The sequence below is a fragment of the Lepisma saccharinum genome, chromosome 3 (genome assembly GCF_977018435.1).
Source record: "Lepisma saccharinum chromosome 3, izLepSacc3.1, whole genome shotgun sequence".
In the NCBI taxonomy this organism is placed as follows: Eukaryota; Metazoa; Arthropoda; class Insecta; order Zygentoma; family Lepismatidae; genus Lepisma; species Lepisma saccharinum.
The window spans coordinates 58,110,640-58,130,419 of NC_139231.1; the positions used below are offsets into that span (position 1 = coordinate 58,110,640).

Consider the following 19,780-nt stretch of genomic DNA (forward strand, 5'->3'; position numbering starts at 1 on the left):
AAAAACAAACCATGTCAATCCATCTGGCCCTGTGTCTCAGTCTCTGAGAGCCAGCAACTGTCTGAGTAACTGAATCTGAGCATCTGAGAGCCCACAACAAGTCTGAACACAATGTATTACGTACCTCCGACAAACTGGCACACTCCCAACCACCGGGGCAAGGCCCTATTGTTACTTTTCAAACAGGAAGGTCGTTGAGGGAAAACAACCGTTGGCTTCCTCGGCTACCGAGCAAAAAGCAACCTAGGCCAGAACATTTAAAAACATTCAAACTTTTATATATGTATTTCCATGTGCGTAGAAACCACACAGCAATATTTATGTTGGGATCCAAAAGGTGGCCACTAATCTTTTGTTCATGGGAACTGTAAGTTTCATAGCAACCAAATATTTTGGAAGATGGATGTGGTATTCCATTTGGATTAAATCAGTCAAGACAATTAAATATGTCAGCCTTATAATTTTGGCATGGTTAATACACGGAGGAGATATTTAAACATGAAACATCCACAAAAATAATGGGAAAACACAACTGTGAACAAACTGTATTGAAGCAGATTTAAAGGTGTGCTTGCAGCTACCGTATGTTGTATAGTAGATAAAAGTAAAAGTTCCCCGTGCATATAACACCATGAAATGAAGGCACATTTAGGTGATATGGGGGTTGAGCCCAACATATTCTTGATCTCCACCATTTTGGAGGTGATGTGATCACAACCAAACTCCAGCTGCCTATACCCCCCAGGACCCATTGATTTGAGGCTGGGTGAGTTCCAGAGCTGCTTTATGCAGGGACAAGACCAGAAAAATTCCAACCTTAGATCACCCACTCCAAGATTTGAACCTGGGTCTTCTGCATGGCAGTCAGCCAAACCTGTCTACTTTTTTTTTTACATTTGTAATAAAAGTAATAACCCTAAGCAGTAGTATCTTTCTATTTTCTGAATTTTTACACACATCAATTTTCTCTGTATTATCATTGGGACAAACACAAACATCCACGTCTAAACCAAGATTCGAACCCGGGACTCCTGGCTATGCAGCATGCTCTGATAACCATTGCGCCGCGGAGTTTGACTAAACCACCACAGCTATCAAGTATTAGTATAGTATTGCAATGCGAAACCCTGGGAACTGATCATAGATATATTAACTGTTACGCCATCCAGCAGGAGTAGAATCAAACTGTTGGTCATTTTTTTCAGAACATAGCATTTTAGATAATTTTATCATTTGTCCCACACTGTAGCTACGCGGTCATGCTTTGGGCTCCAGCTATGGGACGTGTGCAGGTTTGAATCTCCTTGGGGAAATGTAACAGCTTTTCTCCTGAGATTTCGGCCTGCGTATGAGACTGATGAATACTCACCATCATGATTGAATTGGGGAGCTACAAATGAGTAGCGTAACCCAGTCATGGAAACCTACAACATCGACTGGGGGTTCGTCGTGCTGACTACACGTCACCCCATAAGAGTAGGATCAGGTGGGAGTGCGGCCGGCAGTCGGTAGGTACGCCTGGACCCTCATTGGTCAATTCGCGATTAAAATTAACCGATATGCTATCTGGTGGGATTTTCAGGAAGTACTCTAAGTAGGATACGTTGTGTTGAAGTCGTTTAAAGCATGGGGAATATGCGAGAGAGTAAGGTCTACTGTTCAGGTTTTTTTTTTCTTTTTTTTTCTTTCTTTCTTTCTTTCTTTCTCTAAATCGTTTTATGGGTCAGAACAAATTAAAAGTTTTCATGTAATTGACAGAAGATTGGTATGGGGGATATAACATATAACACTGTAATCTGGCAAGGAAATTACGAAGAATGCACAAGTCTGCTTACTTTATTTTTCGAGAGATAAATATATAATTATTACCATGAAAGTAAAGTTTTAAATTGTACTTTATAAATAAACCTTTTTTTTTCCCGAAAAATCATGAAGCGTCTTACCCAATGCATCCATGTATTACCGGTATTACGTATGTGTGAAATTTGGAACAGGTGCAAGTCGATTAAGAGAGAAGATGAAAATAGTTTGAGGATGAATTGATATCAAATGTAACCAGAAAAAAAGTGGACATGCTAATGTTACTGTTTCATTCAGTACGATGTCCGTTTTCAGTGAGTATAGCCTGGTCATGAAATCGTGGATATTATTATTAAACCAGCCTTTCTCTTTCGAGAAGGAACTGCAACAATATGTTCGCAATTTTCTCCTGTCCCATCTTTTCAAGTACAGGTCAATTTCAGTTCCTTTATTTTCAAATAATTCCCGAGAACCCCCATGACGTGCAGATGATACAGCACTGCTTTGGACAACCAGTGTGTATACATAGTTTCATCTGCATTTTCCGTGTTATTTTTGCCTGTCATAATTAAATGCTTCGTTCTCAGTACAGCTTCACATTTGTTAGAGTACCTGGAATTCACATCGCATTCCCAATATTTAAAAAATAATGCATAATTTAAACATTTTCTACCATACCAGTCGTGACTACACGCTGCTATTTTGTACTAATGCTGAATGTAAACAAAGATTTATCCTAGTTAGAGCTGCCATATTGGAAGCGACACTAGTGCTCAGGTGGTAATTTTAATCGCGAATTGCGGCACAGGTTATGGATGATTTTTAGTTTAATCATTTCAAGGTGTGAGACCTTGATTGTCAATTCTTAACTATGTTAACAGAAAATATTAAATAGTTTTTCATTAAGTGAACTAAAACAATACAAATTGAATGTTCCAATATATTACTATCAGGGAAAAATGTATTTCATTTTTAAAATATATATATTAATAAAGAACCTGAAAAAACCCAGTAGAACCCAGTTGGAAAAAAAACAGGCAAAATGCCAACCCTGCGTACTATTCATAAAGAATTCCTAAAGCATACACTCTCTCCTGAAAGACAACTTGCATTATGTATTGCCTCTTGATTTTTACCATTATCTAGCTTGTCTACTGAAAATGAATATGAATTATAGGGATTTTAGAATAAGATATTCGTCTAACAATTATCGTGTATTGTTTTAAAGAACTTATTTAATGAAACACTTGGGTTCGAACATTTTTATATTAACTCCATAACACATGTATAAAAAATCAACAACCAGTAACTATAACAACAATAATATATATGGCTGTTTCAGCCCATGGCTTCATAATAACTAATATATAACAATATTCCCCTTGGTTACAAAATGAAACATAATAATAACAACAATCTTAACATTTCTAATCTGGTTCATATCTGCAAGGTGGTTTATGTATCCTTGCAGACCTTCGTGGAAATGATGCTGCTGCAGTGGACTCTTGTTTCGAACATCCTGGCTTCTCCAGGCCCTGCATACCTCCTTGTCTCTGCTGCTCCATTTCTTCATTGTGAGCCACAGAAGGTAATTCCATATAGTCCAAGTTAGCAAATTGATTTTGCTCACCACCAAACTCTTCTGTACATCGTGTCGAGCGTTCACCATTACCATATCTTCCACTCTCGTTTCTTCTGGAAATCTCTGGCTTCAAAAACGAAAAATGAACATTTCTTGTGTAATTGTCCCTCTTAACTTTGAAAATTGAGTGCGATAATTGTCCTACTATCTCGCCTTTTTCATACTGCTTTTTTTCTGGACAATAATAATATACTCTAGATCCTTTCTTATATTGCTCTGCCTCATAAATAACCCTTGTTCTATCATTATGAATTAATTTATTGGCGTTTACTTTATATGAAAATAAAATTTCATTTGGTGATTTCCCCATAATCACATTTACAGTATTGTTGTGATAGAACAACATTCTCTTTAAGAATTTATCCACAGAAGCATTGTGTCTGTTGACGTTTCCTTTTGTTATCTCTCCTGTTAAAGTCATGTACCTTTTGATGATTTGTACGTGCCTTTCAACTTCTCCATTTGCACATGGTCTATACGGTGGACTGTGAATTAATTTTATTCCATGATTGTTACAAAATCTCTGGAAATCCCTGCTGGCAAATGGTGGGCCACCATCAGAACATATGGTATTTGGTATTCCAAATATGGAAAAATGATTTGTCAACTTCTCAACAGTTTCTTCAGCCGTTAAATGAACAACTTGCCAAACATTTACATATTTACTAAATGCATCCACTAAAATAAGAAATTTATATCCATGGAAGAAAAAATGATCTATGTGTACTCTGTGAAATGGTTCATTTTCGGGCTTCCATGAAACATACTCATGTTTATTTGGTGCTCTTGAATGTCTTCTGCACACATCGCACGACAGAACATAATTCTCTATATCCTGGTTCATGCTCGGCCACCAAAAGTACTTTCTTGCAACATGTTTGGACTTCACAACTCCAGAATGAAATTTGTGCAAGTCTTGTAGAACTTTATTTCTCAATAACTTTGGCACTACAATTCGCTCACCATGGCATAACATTCCATTATTGCAATTTAAGACATTTTTATTCTGAGAATAATTTTTCAATTCTCCATCAGCTTCGATACGTGCTATATTCCTCCAATTCTTCTCTGTGTATTCATATGCTAGTAACAATGTTTTATCCTGTCTCATTGCTTCAATTACTTCCTCAACTCTTAAAGGATCTTCACTCATCAATGTCTCATTATCCAAAAAATAAATAGGTAAATCCTCTTCTTCATTCACTAAACATGACACAGGTAATCTGGACAAGACATCAGCTATCCCTACATTCTTCGTGTAATGAATGGAATAATCATAATTTGCTAGAAGTAACCTCCATCTTTGCCATCTCATAGATACTGTAGGAGAAATTGCTTTGTCCGGATCTAATATCGATTTACCTGTTGAAGAATCTGTTAGAATTTTAAATTTATTTCCTGCCAAATATATATGAAAGTGTTTTATACCTTCCACTACTGCCAAACTTTCCTTGTCAGCTTGAGAGTAACTTTTTTGACTATCTGTTAAAGTAGCTGAAAAACATGCAATAGGTTTCAGCACTCCTTCTATTTCATGTGTCAACTGACAACCTATCCCATAGCCACTTGCATCCGTGACTAAAACTAATGGCAATCGAGTGTCAAATGCTACTAAAACAGGTGCAGAGACTAATAGCTGCTTAACTAGCTGAAACTCCCTCTCACATTCTTCGTTCCAAAACCATTGTACACTCTTCCTTTGCAATAAATAAAGATTAGGTATCCTAGAACTCAAATTAGGCAAAAATCGTGCATGATACGCCACTAAACCCATGAATGTCGCCAATTCCTTTTTATTCTCAGGCACCTTACATTTTAACACTGCCTGAACATGTTCATTTGTAGGTAAAATTCCATGTTCCGTGAATTTCCTTCCTAGAAAATTTACTTCATGAACAAAAAATTCAGACTTCTGCAAATTTACTTTTACATTGTACTGCATCAATCTTTCCAAAACTAATACAGTTAGTTTGTAACAGTCATACAATGTATCTGCTCCTAAAAGAATGTCATCAATAAATGATACCACTCCATCAATACCACCAAGTATTGTGTCCATGGCTCTGAAATACTTGAGAACTTATTTTAGTTCCAAACGGTAAACGTTTATGTACATACAAATGACCTTCATTTACAATGGTAAGAACATGTTGAGACTTTTCTTCGACTAATAATTGATGAAAAGCTGAACGTAGATCAATCTTCGTATACCACTTATGTGAACCTAACTTATGATAAAGCTCGTCAAAAGTTGGAAGTGGATATTGTAAAGTATCTACATTTGGATTTACAGTTTTGTGTAAATCCACATACACGAATACTTCCATCTGCTTTTCGCACAGGAACTACAGGACTACTCCAATCAGAACTTTCTATTTCTTCTAAGATTCCTTGCTGGCACAAATCTTTTATTGCCTTGCCTACTTCATCACGCATAAAGTAAGGTAGATTGTAACCTTTCCTTTTCACAGGTACAAATCCAGGCTTCAATGGAATTCTAACATTAATATTTCTTATAGGTTCTGAAATGTCATTATTGAACAAAATTTTAAATTTTACTAAAATATCAGATTTCAACTTCGCTGATTCCCCATTTGATGTGTCTGTGTACAAGATCCTTGTAATACTATTTCCATCTTTTTTTTCTATTTGCCCTTGTACAGCATCAATTACCAAACTTCTTCTCCAATCGCCAAAGAGAATACACAATCCTGCTCGACCAAGTATAGGTTTTAAATCATTGAAATCTCCTACTATAAACGGCATTTCATAACTCAGTGAGTTATACTTTACAGGTAAGGAAATTTGACCCTCAAACTTCAACTTTTCTCCTGTGATAGTACCATAGCCATTTTTGAGTGGATTCAATCGTAAAACATCGCTGTTTTTCCATACACTACTCTTAGGTAGAATATTAGCATAACTTCCTGTATCCACTATGAATTTAACTGGTTCATTGCAGATATATAGCTGAACATGTAAGGGTTGAATCTCATTGCATAATAACTCCTGAACATGCTTGCTACTTTCTTCACTTTTATGCTGTACAGTATTTATTACATTTATACTGAATATATTGTGCTGGCTTCCACTGCAGTCAAAATTATTACCTCGGGTTTTGTTTATCGCATCTTCCTCCTCAGAGGGTGTAGAAGAAGATCTTACATTAGATGTAGTCTTATTTAAATATTGCACAGCCCTTGAGGTGTAGTTAGGTTGTTTTTGATGCATGAAATCTGCCTTCTTCCCAGATGATCTTTTATCTACATCTTTTATTTCATTCTTGTATCTACAAACATTAGAAAAATGATTTATCTTGCCACAAAATCTGCAAGCTTTCCCCATAGCTGGACAACCTTCAGCTCCATGTTTTGTTTTCGAACCACATCTATAGCAAATCCAGTTAAAATTCCGTGGACTATCTTGTTGCAATTGTCCTTTATAACATTTCTTTACCTCTAATTTGTTCTTGTACATACTTCTTGGTGTGTATGTGTTAACTTTGTGGATGTTTGAGTCTTGCTGAATATGGCTACCAAATCTGTCTAGTACTTCATGATTCCTAATGTAATCACAAACATCTTTGTACGTCTTTGGAGTCTCCATAATTAACTTCCTTTTTAATGTACCTTCCTCAAGTCCAAAAATTGTTTGTTGCTTTAATTCATTATCAAACTCTTCTGGCTTAAACCCACATGTTAATGACAACTTTTTAATTCGTGATATATAGTCATCCATTGATTCACCATGCTCTTTTTTAGCATTTTTAAATTTATATATCTCAAGCAACTTGTTTGTTTTAGGTTCATAAATATCAACGAGTTCTGTCAGCAAAACTTCGACAGGAAAACTACTAGGATCATTTGGAGCTAATTTAATATACAATGCCTCATACGCATTATTTCCAATCACTGATAACAATAAATGAACCTTTTTATCTTCTTTAACTTCTTGTGCTTTTAAAAATGAATCAAATCTTTGCACATAAGCTTTAATATTACTTCCTACCTCATAGGACTCAAAGAATGGCAACGTATTCATTTTTCAAACTTCTTACAGTAGATTTGAATCTTCTATTCAACTACAATAATCTTATTAAATAATTGTTCAACTCACAAATGTATCCAATCCATCGTCGCCACTTATCGTGTATTGTTTTAAAGAACTTATTTAATGAAACACTTGGGTTCGAACATTTTTATATTAACTCCATAACACATGTATAAAAAATCAACAACCAGTAACTATAACAACAATAATATATATGGCTGTTTCAGCCCATGGCTTCATAATAACTAATATATAACAACAATATTCTCATTTTTTTTAAACAAAGAATGGTATACACAATTAATTATTCTATGAATGTTTATGTTGGTGTGTCCTTGGACTGCATTTTGCAGATTATGGAAGACTGGCATCTGGGCTCATAGTCAGTATAATCCTCCTTTAGTCTTGCGTTGTGTTCTGTCCTTCTATGTTTGTGATCATCCTTTCACCGATTTCATCTTATTAACTTTCATCTTCCCATTTTTCATGTTTTCTTCCTTACTGAAAACATTGTCCCACAGATATAATGTATCTCTGTAGTCATGTGAATTATTTTCCATCAGCAATTATAATCCCTCTACATTGGAGTGCTGCAGGAAGAGGATTTCGCTCAAACACCCAATAGTTCACCAATGGCTAGCTTACAGAATTGAAAGCTTCTTTGCTCAAGCAAATAACGCTTAAACAGGCAAAACAAGGGGTATACACTCGAAGCCCAGCAGTACACATATAACTGTAGTTTGTCTGTGGTGATTGCCTCTCAAATATGGATCATGAAGTGAGAAACACAACGAAATTGAAACTTAAGTGAACGTAGTCATCGTCTCCATGTTAAAATGTAGTTTAGTCTATCATACCAATATACAGTAATAAATTAAAATGGCCAACCCCTTTAAAGCAGCTTCAAAATTCAAGTGAACTTACCATTTCAGGTTATACTTTTGGGCTGTAAGATGAACCCTTTCTCAAGACACCCAAATGTCAACCTCACTTCCATGTTGTACACCCTGGACCGCATTTTGCAGGCTAGTGAGGCTCTGGCATCTGGACTCATGCCCAGTATAGTCCTCTGTGGGACTCGTGCTGTTGTGTGTTTGTGATTGTCCTTTCATCCATTTCATTGAACACTATTGATTATATCTTCACAATTAGCCCAAAGTTGCAGAAAAGTGAAGTAAAATAAAGTAAATCAAGCAAGCAAGGTTAAGCTTTATTTTCATCCACTTTGTTCCAGAAGGTGTTCAAGTTTGACATATTCTGTGGCAATTGGTCCTAGGATTGATCCAGATAGGCCAAACAAAATATTGGTGTTGATCCAGCACCGTTAGGATAATTTTAAAAATCATAAAGGATTCCCAACTAGAAAGCTACGTAACAAACTATAATGGAACTCAATACCTTGGCCACATCTTATTCAATGAAAAGGTGCTTAACAGGCTTTTAAGAAATCAATATATATGTTGGCCACATTTTCTTTAAAAAAATACATAAAAATACATTGCATTGACACACTCATCTGAAATCTTAAATGAAAGGTTACACCATTCTGAACAAAACAAGATAAACTTGAAGGTTCTAAGGGAATATACAATCACTTCTAACCTAATGCATGTCATTCAAAGTGTATGTGGTGTATACAGAGATTTTGAAAAGTGCATAACTTATAAACTCCTTGACTAAGCTCAATAAAATTGGCATTTTTGGAATCAGCATAACATTTCTATAAGTGTACTAAATTTCATTAAAATCGGGGACGTGACCTAATGATTTGACATGAAATAACCCATTGATGAACTTGACGTTGGAAAGACCTTCTACTGTCTATATTGCTACCTAGGGATGTGCCGAAGCCGATTACAGATGTATAAAAATCGGAAGAAATTGACATGTCAGCAAAAATCCAATATTTAAACCGGTACAGATAATACTAGAGTTTTACCTTCTAATAAGTTTTATATTTTAGTTTTGTAAGATTTATTGAAAATTAGGTTATGATTCTTCATCATTGTAGAGTTTTTGTAATAAAATTATTGCAAACTCTGATTCAGAGAGTGCATTTGACAACATGTGAATTGTGATCGGATAGTAACATGGGTTTTAACAGTTTTTATATGAGGTTTAAGGAATTTTAAAATGTGGGAATGGTCCTGTTTTGGTCATTTGTTGTCCTAGCATTCAACCTGTCCACGTATAAACCTATATCCTTTCTAAATGATGAAGCTTTGTGGATTTCCGTAAAGCCGTCTTCTTGACCTGAAGAAGGGGGCAGTTGCCACCGAAACATTGTCTTTGACAAGTATATACTCACTGTTTTTGACAAGTATATACTCACTGTACGTAAGTAAATAACAAATTTTGATTTTATGCTTATATCTCATTCAGAGGATCAACCTACCTCAAAAATCAGAAATAGAACAGTGCATTGCTGAACCGACTATTCCACATGACCAGGATCCGCTGTTGTATTGGAAATTCAAAACTGAGTATCCAAACCTGAAGCAAGTGGCAAGAAAATACTTGGGCATACCTGCTGCATCAGTATTCAGTGAACGAGTATTCAGTGTTGTTTGGACAGATTTGCAATAAGACAAGAAGTAGGCTACTTCCAGAAGTGCTTCCAAAACTCGTGTTTCTGAAGTTAAATCTGCCAGCATTAAATTTACAATATTAAGAACAGGAATTCATTTTGCATTTCAAAGAACTGCTTTTGTACTAAACTAACGCTAAATTTCTTGAGAATCTATGTTATTCTTAAAGGTTCACATAACCACTTTTTGTAGATTCAAATGTACATTTGCATCTCTTGAGAATATATATGTATATACATATGATATGCAATAGAAATGTACATAACAAATTTATTTTTGTCATGCATCCCTATTGCTGCCATTCGATTTTAAGTATCAGATGAAAATGTCATCCCCGCCCATTCCAAAAACAGGTACAGTATGTACAAAAATTGAGGTTTTGAGAAAATGCTATTTCAAGCTCGAATTTTTAATGAGTTTCAATGGGAAATAATAAGTTGAGATCAAAATTTGAGGTATTTGTATTTCGAAAAATAATTTTTGTGTTTGATATGATAAAATATCAACTTAAAAAATATAGTCCGTAAAGACAGAAACGTGCATATGTGCCTCTCCTGAAAAGTGCTCCATAACTAAAAAAGTTTGGGAACTGCTGCAACATAACTCTTCCCTCTAAACAAAGTATTGTCTTACACCTTGTATTGCATTTTATTCATTATTTTTACTTGCATTTATTTTTGTTATTTTTTATTTTATTTTATTTCTTCCCCTCTGTGCTGTTAGGCATCGGTGTTCTCCATTAGTGTCTTCCCTCTTTTAGTAACCATCCCTGACAGATATTGTTCCCATTCTATCTGAGGTCTTCCTCTTCCTCCTTCTGGTCTCGCTACCATTACTTGTGTCGGTTTTCTTTCTTCTTCCATTATCATGACATGGCCATACCAGCCCATAGTTCTCTCTGTTATCTCTTCAATTGATTCTACTTGTAATTGTTCCTGATTTTAGTGTTCCTGGTTCTATCTCGTCTGTTGTTTTCGTACGACTCTTCTGTCGACTTATTCATTATTAAATATCTTAAAACCCTTTTTCTTCCCCCTTATCACAAGTGGCAATGTTTCACTAACCTCTCGTGTGTACCATCAGACCAAGTAGTGCTAAGAGACAAGTACAGTGTGCAGAATCAGATCCCAGATGAGGACTTTGTGTTCAGGAAAAAAAATGTGTGTAGGATAGTGAGTATAAGGGGGTCAGAAAATTACATACACCTAGAAGAAATCAAGAATATTGTGTATCCATAAAAAAAATAATGGTTCCATTATTAAATCCAGCAACATATAGCTTTGAATGCAGCTGCAGACATAAATATGTTGGTCAAACTAAATGTGCTGCAGGAGAGAGAATTTTCAAACATTTTAAAAGAGATTTGATAAAGGAATTCCCCCCCTTTTTTTTTTTTTTTCAGGACATGCAATAGAACCTGCTGAAGCTAAACTACCTGCTTGTACTAATAATAAATTATAAATTTAGAAAGAAATTAGAAAGGTGGAATTAGAAATATTATAACGAAAAATAATTATTTTATAATTGGCAGTGATTTTGCAAACCTTTGTTCCATATGGGAACTAAAGCCTGGTTTACATTGGTCGAGTAGATAGGAGAGTAGCTGGAGCAAGTAGGGTAAAGCAAGCTATTCTCCTCATGTAAACAACTGGGTAGAGTACTAGAGCCAGGAGTCAGTTCAGTGGAGTGGCTGTCCAAGGAGGACAGCAACTCGACCGAGTTGTTTCATCCCCCATCGATATTTTCACTCGTGCATAAACTCTACAGACCACCCGATCAATGTAAATGTTTTCTGAGGAGAGTATAGAGTCTGTGAAAAATGAACCATCCAAGACCGATAACATAAACTTTGTAGAATTGTACCATGAAAATGAGTGTCCATGGAATTTGTGTTGATTATAGGAACAAACAAAAGAAACTGCAGGCATATGAGGCATAAGCTCAGAAGATGGGATTTGATGTATTTAGCTTAGAAGTAAAATTGAAATTGTATTCATTTCTCGTAAAAAAGAAAAAGTGTGTAAACCTTTACAGAGCTTTTTATGTAATCGCCAACAAAGTTGATGGGCTCATTCTGTCAAAAGAGCACTAAACAACCGAAGCCACTATCTCACTTTGCTAGGGTCGAGTAGAAAGAGTGTAAACAGCTACTAGCCATAGAAGGGTCGAGTCAAGCAGACAGGCCAGTAACTCTCCCGCTCACTCGACTACTGCAAATCAGCCTTAACAGTGAAGAAAATACACAATCAATACAGTAACATAAAGCTACAGAAAATAAAAAGATGACAAACAGAAAGATCTGGTAAGTGAGATGACAGCCAGCCATTTTGAATGTGATCCAACACATTGTATTGGTTTCTTCTAAACTTCATTGGGTCTGATAGGAATTATAAGTCTCCGAAAAATCGCCCCTTGTGATAATAGCAAGAATGCTGTTTAAGATATTATATGGTGAATAAAATAACTTTTTCTTTTCAGGAGAGAAGTTACCCAGGTTGCAGTGTCTTTTGAAGAGAATAGTGCACAAAGTGACATTTCTGGCAAGAGCTCTGTAGTCTTAACAAATCTTACTGACATACGAACGTTCACAAAACACTTAGCTCCTTCTATGTGCCCCATATGTGATAAAGTTTTTGTGAATCAAGTAAAATTAACAAAACACTTGGTGCTCAGGCATAGAAATAGTCTGTTGCAATGTAAGAATTGCTCCACAGTTCTTCTTGCGTGGGAAGGGAATCTCATGAAGCATAGTGCTTCATGTTCAGAAAGAGACTTCTCAGCAAACACTGAAACAGAGAGAATCACAAAATCCTCTTTTACTGCAAGTAATGATGTGGAACCTGGATCTCCAGCTACAGATTTATCAAATGAACGGCTTCCTCAAAATGTGGACAAATTAGCTGTAACTGTAAAAGATTTGAAAACCCTAATGTCAAAATGCCCTGGTTTCTTGAGAGTCATGGTAAAATGTAACCAAGAGGGAGTTGAAATTTTTTGGAAAAATGCAATGTGTGCGAAAGAGAAATTTCCATGCAGTCAGTGTGCCAAAATCTGGACATCAGAGGAAGCATTAAGAAATCATGAGTTAAGAAGCCATGTTCATCTTCTTTGTCAGTTTTGTGGAAAGAACATCAAAGGGAGTGACTTTTTAAAACAACATGAACAGAAGCACATAGATAATTATCAGTGTGAGAAGTGCAATAAGGTGTTTACTGGGGAAAAAGGAATTCTAAGACATATTCGGTCGCACATGGAGAAGATATACAAGTGTAGAGAGTGTGACAAAGTGTTTAAATCCTTGAATAAATTGTATTATCATAAGCCTTCTCATAGTGATTCAAGACCACATCTGTGTGAGATTTGTGGTAAATCATTTAAACACAGAAATGTTTTATATATCCATTCATTATCTCATAATAAGAAGTTTCAATGTGAATACTGTGGTAAGTTTTTTAAAACATCACATATGAGAAAGATCCACCTTCGTATACATACAGGATATAGACCATTTGTTTGTGATATATGCCAAAAGGGATTCACTACAATGTTTAATCTGAGAAAGCATGTAACATTTCATAGTGTGGTAAAACATGTGAATGAATCGGAGGAAAAGTGTATTATTTGCAACATATGCAAGAGTACCTTTTCTACTTTTAAGTCATTACATAGTCATAGAAATTCCCACACAGCAGAAGAGAAAGAGAGAAATAGAAGAAAAAAGAAAAAGACTAAAAACTTGCAATATCTGTAATGCGTTCCTTGCACACAAGGCAATAGTGTTTGTTCAACTCATAATATGAGGGGCATGTAAAAAATAAAGGGCCGATTGGTTATTACAGAGAATAAAATCAAGCGAAAAATTTTTTATTTTGATGCTATACAAGTGCATACCCTGGCTATTTTTCTACATAGTCACCATGATGCTCCAAGCAATTGTTGGTACCGTGAAACAAGTTTACATAGACCCTCTGCGTAGAAATCTGCCACCTGGGATCTCAGCCAGTTGAGAACTGATGTCTTGAGAACTTCACTATCATCGAAACGTTGCGAAGCAAGTCACTTTTTGAGGTGAAGGAACAGAAAGTAATCACTTGGGGCAAGATCGGGACTGTATGGTGGGTGATTAAAACGTTCCCATCGAAATTTTTGAATTGTCGCAACAGTGCAGTCAGCTGTGTGTGGGCAGGCGTTGTCATGAATAAGCAAAATTCCAAACCGTAACATTCTTCTTCGCTGGTTTTGGATGGCACGTTGCAAATTAGACAGTGTTTGGCAATACACATCTGCTGTGATGGTTCGTCTCTGTTCCAGGAATTCCACAAGGATTATACCTTTTTGGTCCCAAAAAATGGTTGCCATGATTTTGCGATGTGATGGTGTTTGCTTGAATTCGTTCGGTTTCGGTGAAGCGGAGTGACACCATTGCATGGATTGCTGCTTCGACTCACCAGTGATGTACGATATTCAGGTTTCGTCCCCAGTCACTATGTGAGAAAACAAGTCATTCCCATCCTTCTCCCAGCGGGCCAAAAAATCACATGCTGATTTCATTCTTTCATCTTTATGAGTGTTTGTCAACATTTTTGGCACCCACCTCGCACACAGTTTGCAATAACCCACATTGTCCATGGGTGGGTATTGAGTTACTGTGTTACTTTGTATTCTTCCATTAGAATCTTTGGCAACCAGTGTGTACACAATTTCCAAAAGTGAAGTCTATTATAATCACAATTTCATGAAGAAATGACCGTAAAATTTGTAGAAAATGCAGAGAAAGTGACAAATGGTGTATTGCCTGTTCTGTCATATTTTATTCAACTGCGTGCAACACAGTCAGTTGTCCGCTCCACGGATCATCGTGCACATTTCCGCACCCTTCATTGAAAAGTTGTGTCCATCTCCATATCATTGAATCGTGGCATGTTCTCCATGCTCCTCACAAAGTTGATCATAAATTTCAACAGGGTTTATGTTCTTCGCATTCAAGAAATGGATTACAGACTACATTTCACATGTAACTGGCTTCTTGATTTTCGTAAACATGATAAGGACACGGACGGCACAATGCATAAATGCTGTTCAAATGTCTGCACATGGTATCTGTGCCTTGGCAGTATTTGTAAGTGGAATTTATTTTGTGGATGTGCCCAATACAGTGTTACATGTTGTGGAATCTCTGATTGAATACCTGATTATTTTTCACAATATAAGTTTTGAGTGAAGATAAATAGTTGAAGCTTCAATATGCATTTATTGTTTATTTTTCTTTGTCTACAGTTTTATAGTTATAGTTAATTTTTTACTTTTGTTGGAATACATATGTTTTATTATACATGAAACATGTGCTGCTGCTGCTTCTTTTTATATATAGATATATATATTCAGCACATAATTAAGATGAACTTCAAATGAAATTTTTGATAATGAAAGCATTAATATCTGGAACAATACCTGAACATTAAGGTCACAGCTAATGTATAATTGTCTTGAAGAAGCTCTGTTGTCAATAAGAATAGCAAACATTTCTTTTCAGTTTTGTAGTGCTAGTAGCCATGAGTCACCTAATCCTGTTTGTGTTTCTCGAAAAAAATTCCGAGGTATTGTTTTCATTCTCATGTGTGATTTCATGTGCTATATGAGTAAATGAGTAGCATTTGCAACAAATATGTGTCCAGAAAACTGAATCTGGATTCATTGAGGAAAGCACACACAAGAAAAGACAACATACCAGTGTAAATGCACACAAACTTATCCATGGTGATAATTAAACACACTGAAGATTCTCATGTTTCTGAGGTGTATATGTATTGCAATTAATCATGATTTATAGATATGTATTTTGTAATTTTTATGTGATGTTAATTTCTGTGTGATGTTACTAATTCTTTATTATGAAATGTGTAGTTTGTGCTACCTCCTCTTATAGTTAATATAAGATTACATTTGTTAAATATTTGTTCAATATGATTAATAAAAGGTATGCAGAAGATTAATTGGTATTCTATTGATATTAGCCAATATAGGAGGTAAAAAAAAAAAGTGAAGTGGTCCCCTGTGCATAGCACCACGCCATGAAGGCGTATAGGGGGTGTGGGGGTAACGCTCCACACTTTCTTGATCCTGTCATGAGTGGGGGTGATGTGATCAGCATCACGCCCCTGACTGCCTTTACCCCCCAGGGTTTCCCCCAGGTACCCATGTTATTCGATGCTGGGTGGGTGCCGGGGCCGCTTCCAACGTTAGAAAAGTTCCCGGATTTAAACCAGCCGGGGATCAAACCCGGGACTTTTAGCATGGTAGTCAGACGCGTTACCGACTGAGCTACTGCGGTCATTGGATATAGGTTTATTGCTAAAATTGTTGACAATTTTACCAATTCCAATATTTCTCTAAATAGCCTGCAATTCATGCAAAAGTCTGCCATTTTGTTATTTTTTAATGGAAGTAAAGGTATAGATCCTACACCATGGTTTTGTATAGTAAATGTCTTCATCAGTGGTTCCTAACCTTTTTTTTGCTCACGGTGCACTATACTATGTAGTGAGATCCCGCGGCACACTAACGTGCGAGTTCACCACAGTGCGAGTGGTGACTAACGTTCAACTTGGCAACAGCACAGCTTGCCTTCACAAGTTCACAAGTCAGTTGTTTGTTGGCTGGAATTCGTAACGTCTTTTTTGTTCGGGTTTTGCTGTTATTTAGCTTCAGTATGGATATTTTTTTTGTAAAAAGGAGAAAAGTTGAAGATGAGATAGTTACAGAATCATTGAACAGTGACAAAAGTGAGAACGAACCAATTCTAAGTGCAAGTGTCGTGAAAACAGCAAAGGGTACCGTAGAACCTGGTGGAACAATCCGTAAGTAACAAGAAAGTTATTTAAACTTTGGATTTACGTTCAGCAGACCTGAAAACCATACTGTACCAAAATGTGTTGTGTGTGGAGAAAAACTAAGCAACGAATCCATGGTTGCTAGTAAATTGTAAAAGAGGGATTTTATGAGCTGAGAGAAGAGCTACTAAATTTGTTTAGCGTCGAAATGCCAGACTTCGCTGCTCTGTTGAATAACGAGGAGTGGTGTGCAAAGATAGTCTACTTGTCTGATATTTTTCACCATTTAAATTACCTAAATGAGAGTATGTAGGGAAAGCAAGAAAACGTGCTGACGTCAACTGATATACTTAACGGGTTTTTTAAAAAACTTTGAATATGGAAATCACATGTGGAGAAGAAATATCTTAAGATGTTTCCTGTGACTTTCGAGGCAGATCCGCAGGGGAATATTACATCGCAAGTAATTTTAAATCACCTCATGGCTCTTCAGAATAACATGGTATAATATTTCCCCTCCATCACTGTCGACAATTAAGATTGAGTGTGCAGTCCTTATGCTATGCCCCCAGAATCAACCACCGAACTTTCTCTGGAGAGAGAGAAGAGCAACTCGCAGAACTTCATACAGACCGAACACTTCAACTGAAATATGGTGAACTACCACTTACCAAGTTTTGGATGTTAGCAAAGAATCAGTACCCAGCAATAGCAGTGGAACCAGTTAATACCCTGTTACATTTTTCAACCACCTACTTGTGCGAAGTAGGCTTTTCAGCACTAACAAACATAAAAAACAAGAAGCGGGAGAGATTTCTCTCAGTTGAACAGGAAATGCATGTGTGTTTTTCTTCAATTCCACCACGAATTGAACTTTTGTGTAAGAAGCAACAAGCTCAAATTTCTCATTAATAATTCAAATGTTTTTCTTTAAGGCTTTAGCTTAGCTGTTAGCAAATACATCACCTGTAAATTTCTTGAATATTATTTAAATTTATATTGACTATTATTCACTTGTTCTTTGCATAACAATAAATATTGTGTTATTCAGTGAAATTATTTTAATAATTTTTACCAGCAATATCACAAAGTCTACGAAGTTTTGCGGCATACATGGAGATTCTCGCGGCACAGTAGTGTGCCACGGCACACACATTGGGAACCACTGGTCTACATTATGGTTGACTTTTTGACTTTTTGTAGAATAATTAAATTCTGGTGTCATAAATCGATAAACTTTTGTTCGAAGTTAATGAAAAAGGGTTTAATTCTGTTTAGTTTTGTAAAAAAGTCACCCCAACATGAAATTTCTAAATTTGTATATAAGGATAGTATATGCATTTTGCAAGTAGCAGTAGAGGAACCTTCTAGAACTGTATTGAACCTTCTGGAACTTTATGGAACTTTCTAGAACATTCTGGATGTTATAGAACTTTCAGGGTTCTTCTAGAACTTTATTAAACTTTCTAGAAGTAGAAGTCTTGAAATTTCTGGAACAATCATTGTTTTAGAGTATATAAGCTTCCCGATTGAGCAGCGGTAATTGTTTTTTTTCTGAAAGATCTGTGTTCTGATTAATAATGCCCTCTTGCTGTCAGACAAGTCAGAGTCGTCTTAATGTACTTTACATTTCGATCTTCAGCCGAGAGATCGGGAGTAGCGTGGGGGGCGGCGCTGGCGGAGATGCTGACATTTGCAGCCTGTAATGCTCGTTTATGTTTATGGACATATGCAGACATTTATATAAATATTGCAAAATGAGCACTAACCTGTGTTATAACACGCAAAAGTTCTTCTGTAATTCATTCAAGTTCTGCCCTTATATACACAAATAAATATGCTTTAGAAACGATGTTAAGAGCCCCAGATAATAAAACATTTTAATCATAGTTTTGGTTAGTAACGTCCTGCTTAAGTTTATATCCTTGAAAGAGTTTTGTGTCGATGGGGATCATTTGGAGGTTTCGAATGTGCAACACTGTATCAAGATTACGCTGCAGACGAAACCATTAAAAGTGAATGGTTTTCGTGAGCTTCCTTGCAATCCGAAATCTCCGAGCTCGAGTTTTTTGTTCCTTTGCGACTAGATGAAGACAGAGCTGTGAATATAGTGGTGAGCAGATATAAACCAAGAGCGTGTTAATTTCGTACTCTGGGCAAGAGTGTTATTCTTGGTTACGTGCCGTTACTTGTTTGTGTTATTGCAGTGTGTATGTGTGATGTGTCAGTGAGACGATTGGAATGCCAGCCGCAAGGTTCACGTTAGAACAAAGAATTTTTATGTATGACACTTACTTGAAAACAGACTCGTGTCGAGACGTGTGTACGCAATTTGTACAGAAATTCCCAGCGTTTCACCTCCACATAGAGATACGGTTAGACATCTTGTCCTTAAATTACGAGAAACTGGATCGTTAAATTTTAAAACACCTAAGCAAAAACGACGGATTCTAACCGAAGCAAAACTCGATGAAATTGGTGCAGCGTTAGAACGTTCTCCAAAAAAAACCTCTACGCCGTGTTTCACAGGAGATGGGCGTGTCAAAATCATCAGCTCATACAGCCACTAAGCTACTAAAATTAAAACCGTACTCTTATAACACAGGTTAGTGCTCGTTTTGCAATATTTATATAAATGTCTGCATATGTCCGTCCATAAATAGAAGCGGGTATTACAGGCCGCAAATGTCGGCATCTCCGTCAGCGCCGCCCGCCACGCTTCTCCCAATCTCTCGGCTGAAGATCGAAATGGACGCACGGTAGTTTTGGAAGATGCCCGCAGGCAGTGCTGGCGTGCATGTTACATGTGTGCCAACCAATAGCAGGACATCTGAGAATAAAGAGGAGACGTCCCGCAGCAAGATGGAAGA

General features: G+C 36.4%; 2 protein-coding genes across 3 annotated transcripts in view; both read left to right on the top strand.

Annotated features, from left to right (window-relative positions):
* The window catches only part of LOC145985065 (uncharacterized), a 353,116-nt gene that overhangs the window by 304,522 nt on the left and 28,814 nt on the right, over positions 1 to 19,780 (top strand). The gene's annotated exons all lie outside the window — the stretch shown is intronic.
* LOC145984859 (uncharacterized) lies at positions 12,363 to 14,703 on the top strand. The gene is made up of 2 exons (XM_083118238.1): positions 12,363 to 12,382; positions 12,559 to 14,703. Exons 1-2 carry the CDS (start codon positions 12,363 to 12,365, stop codon positions 13,829 to 13,831), a joined length of 1,293 nt encoding a protein of 430 aa, XP_082974364.1. The 3' UTR covers positions 13,832 to 14,703.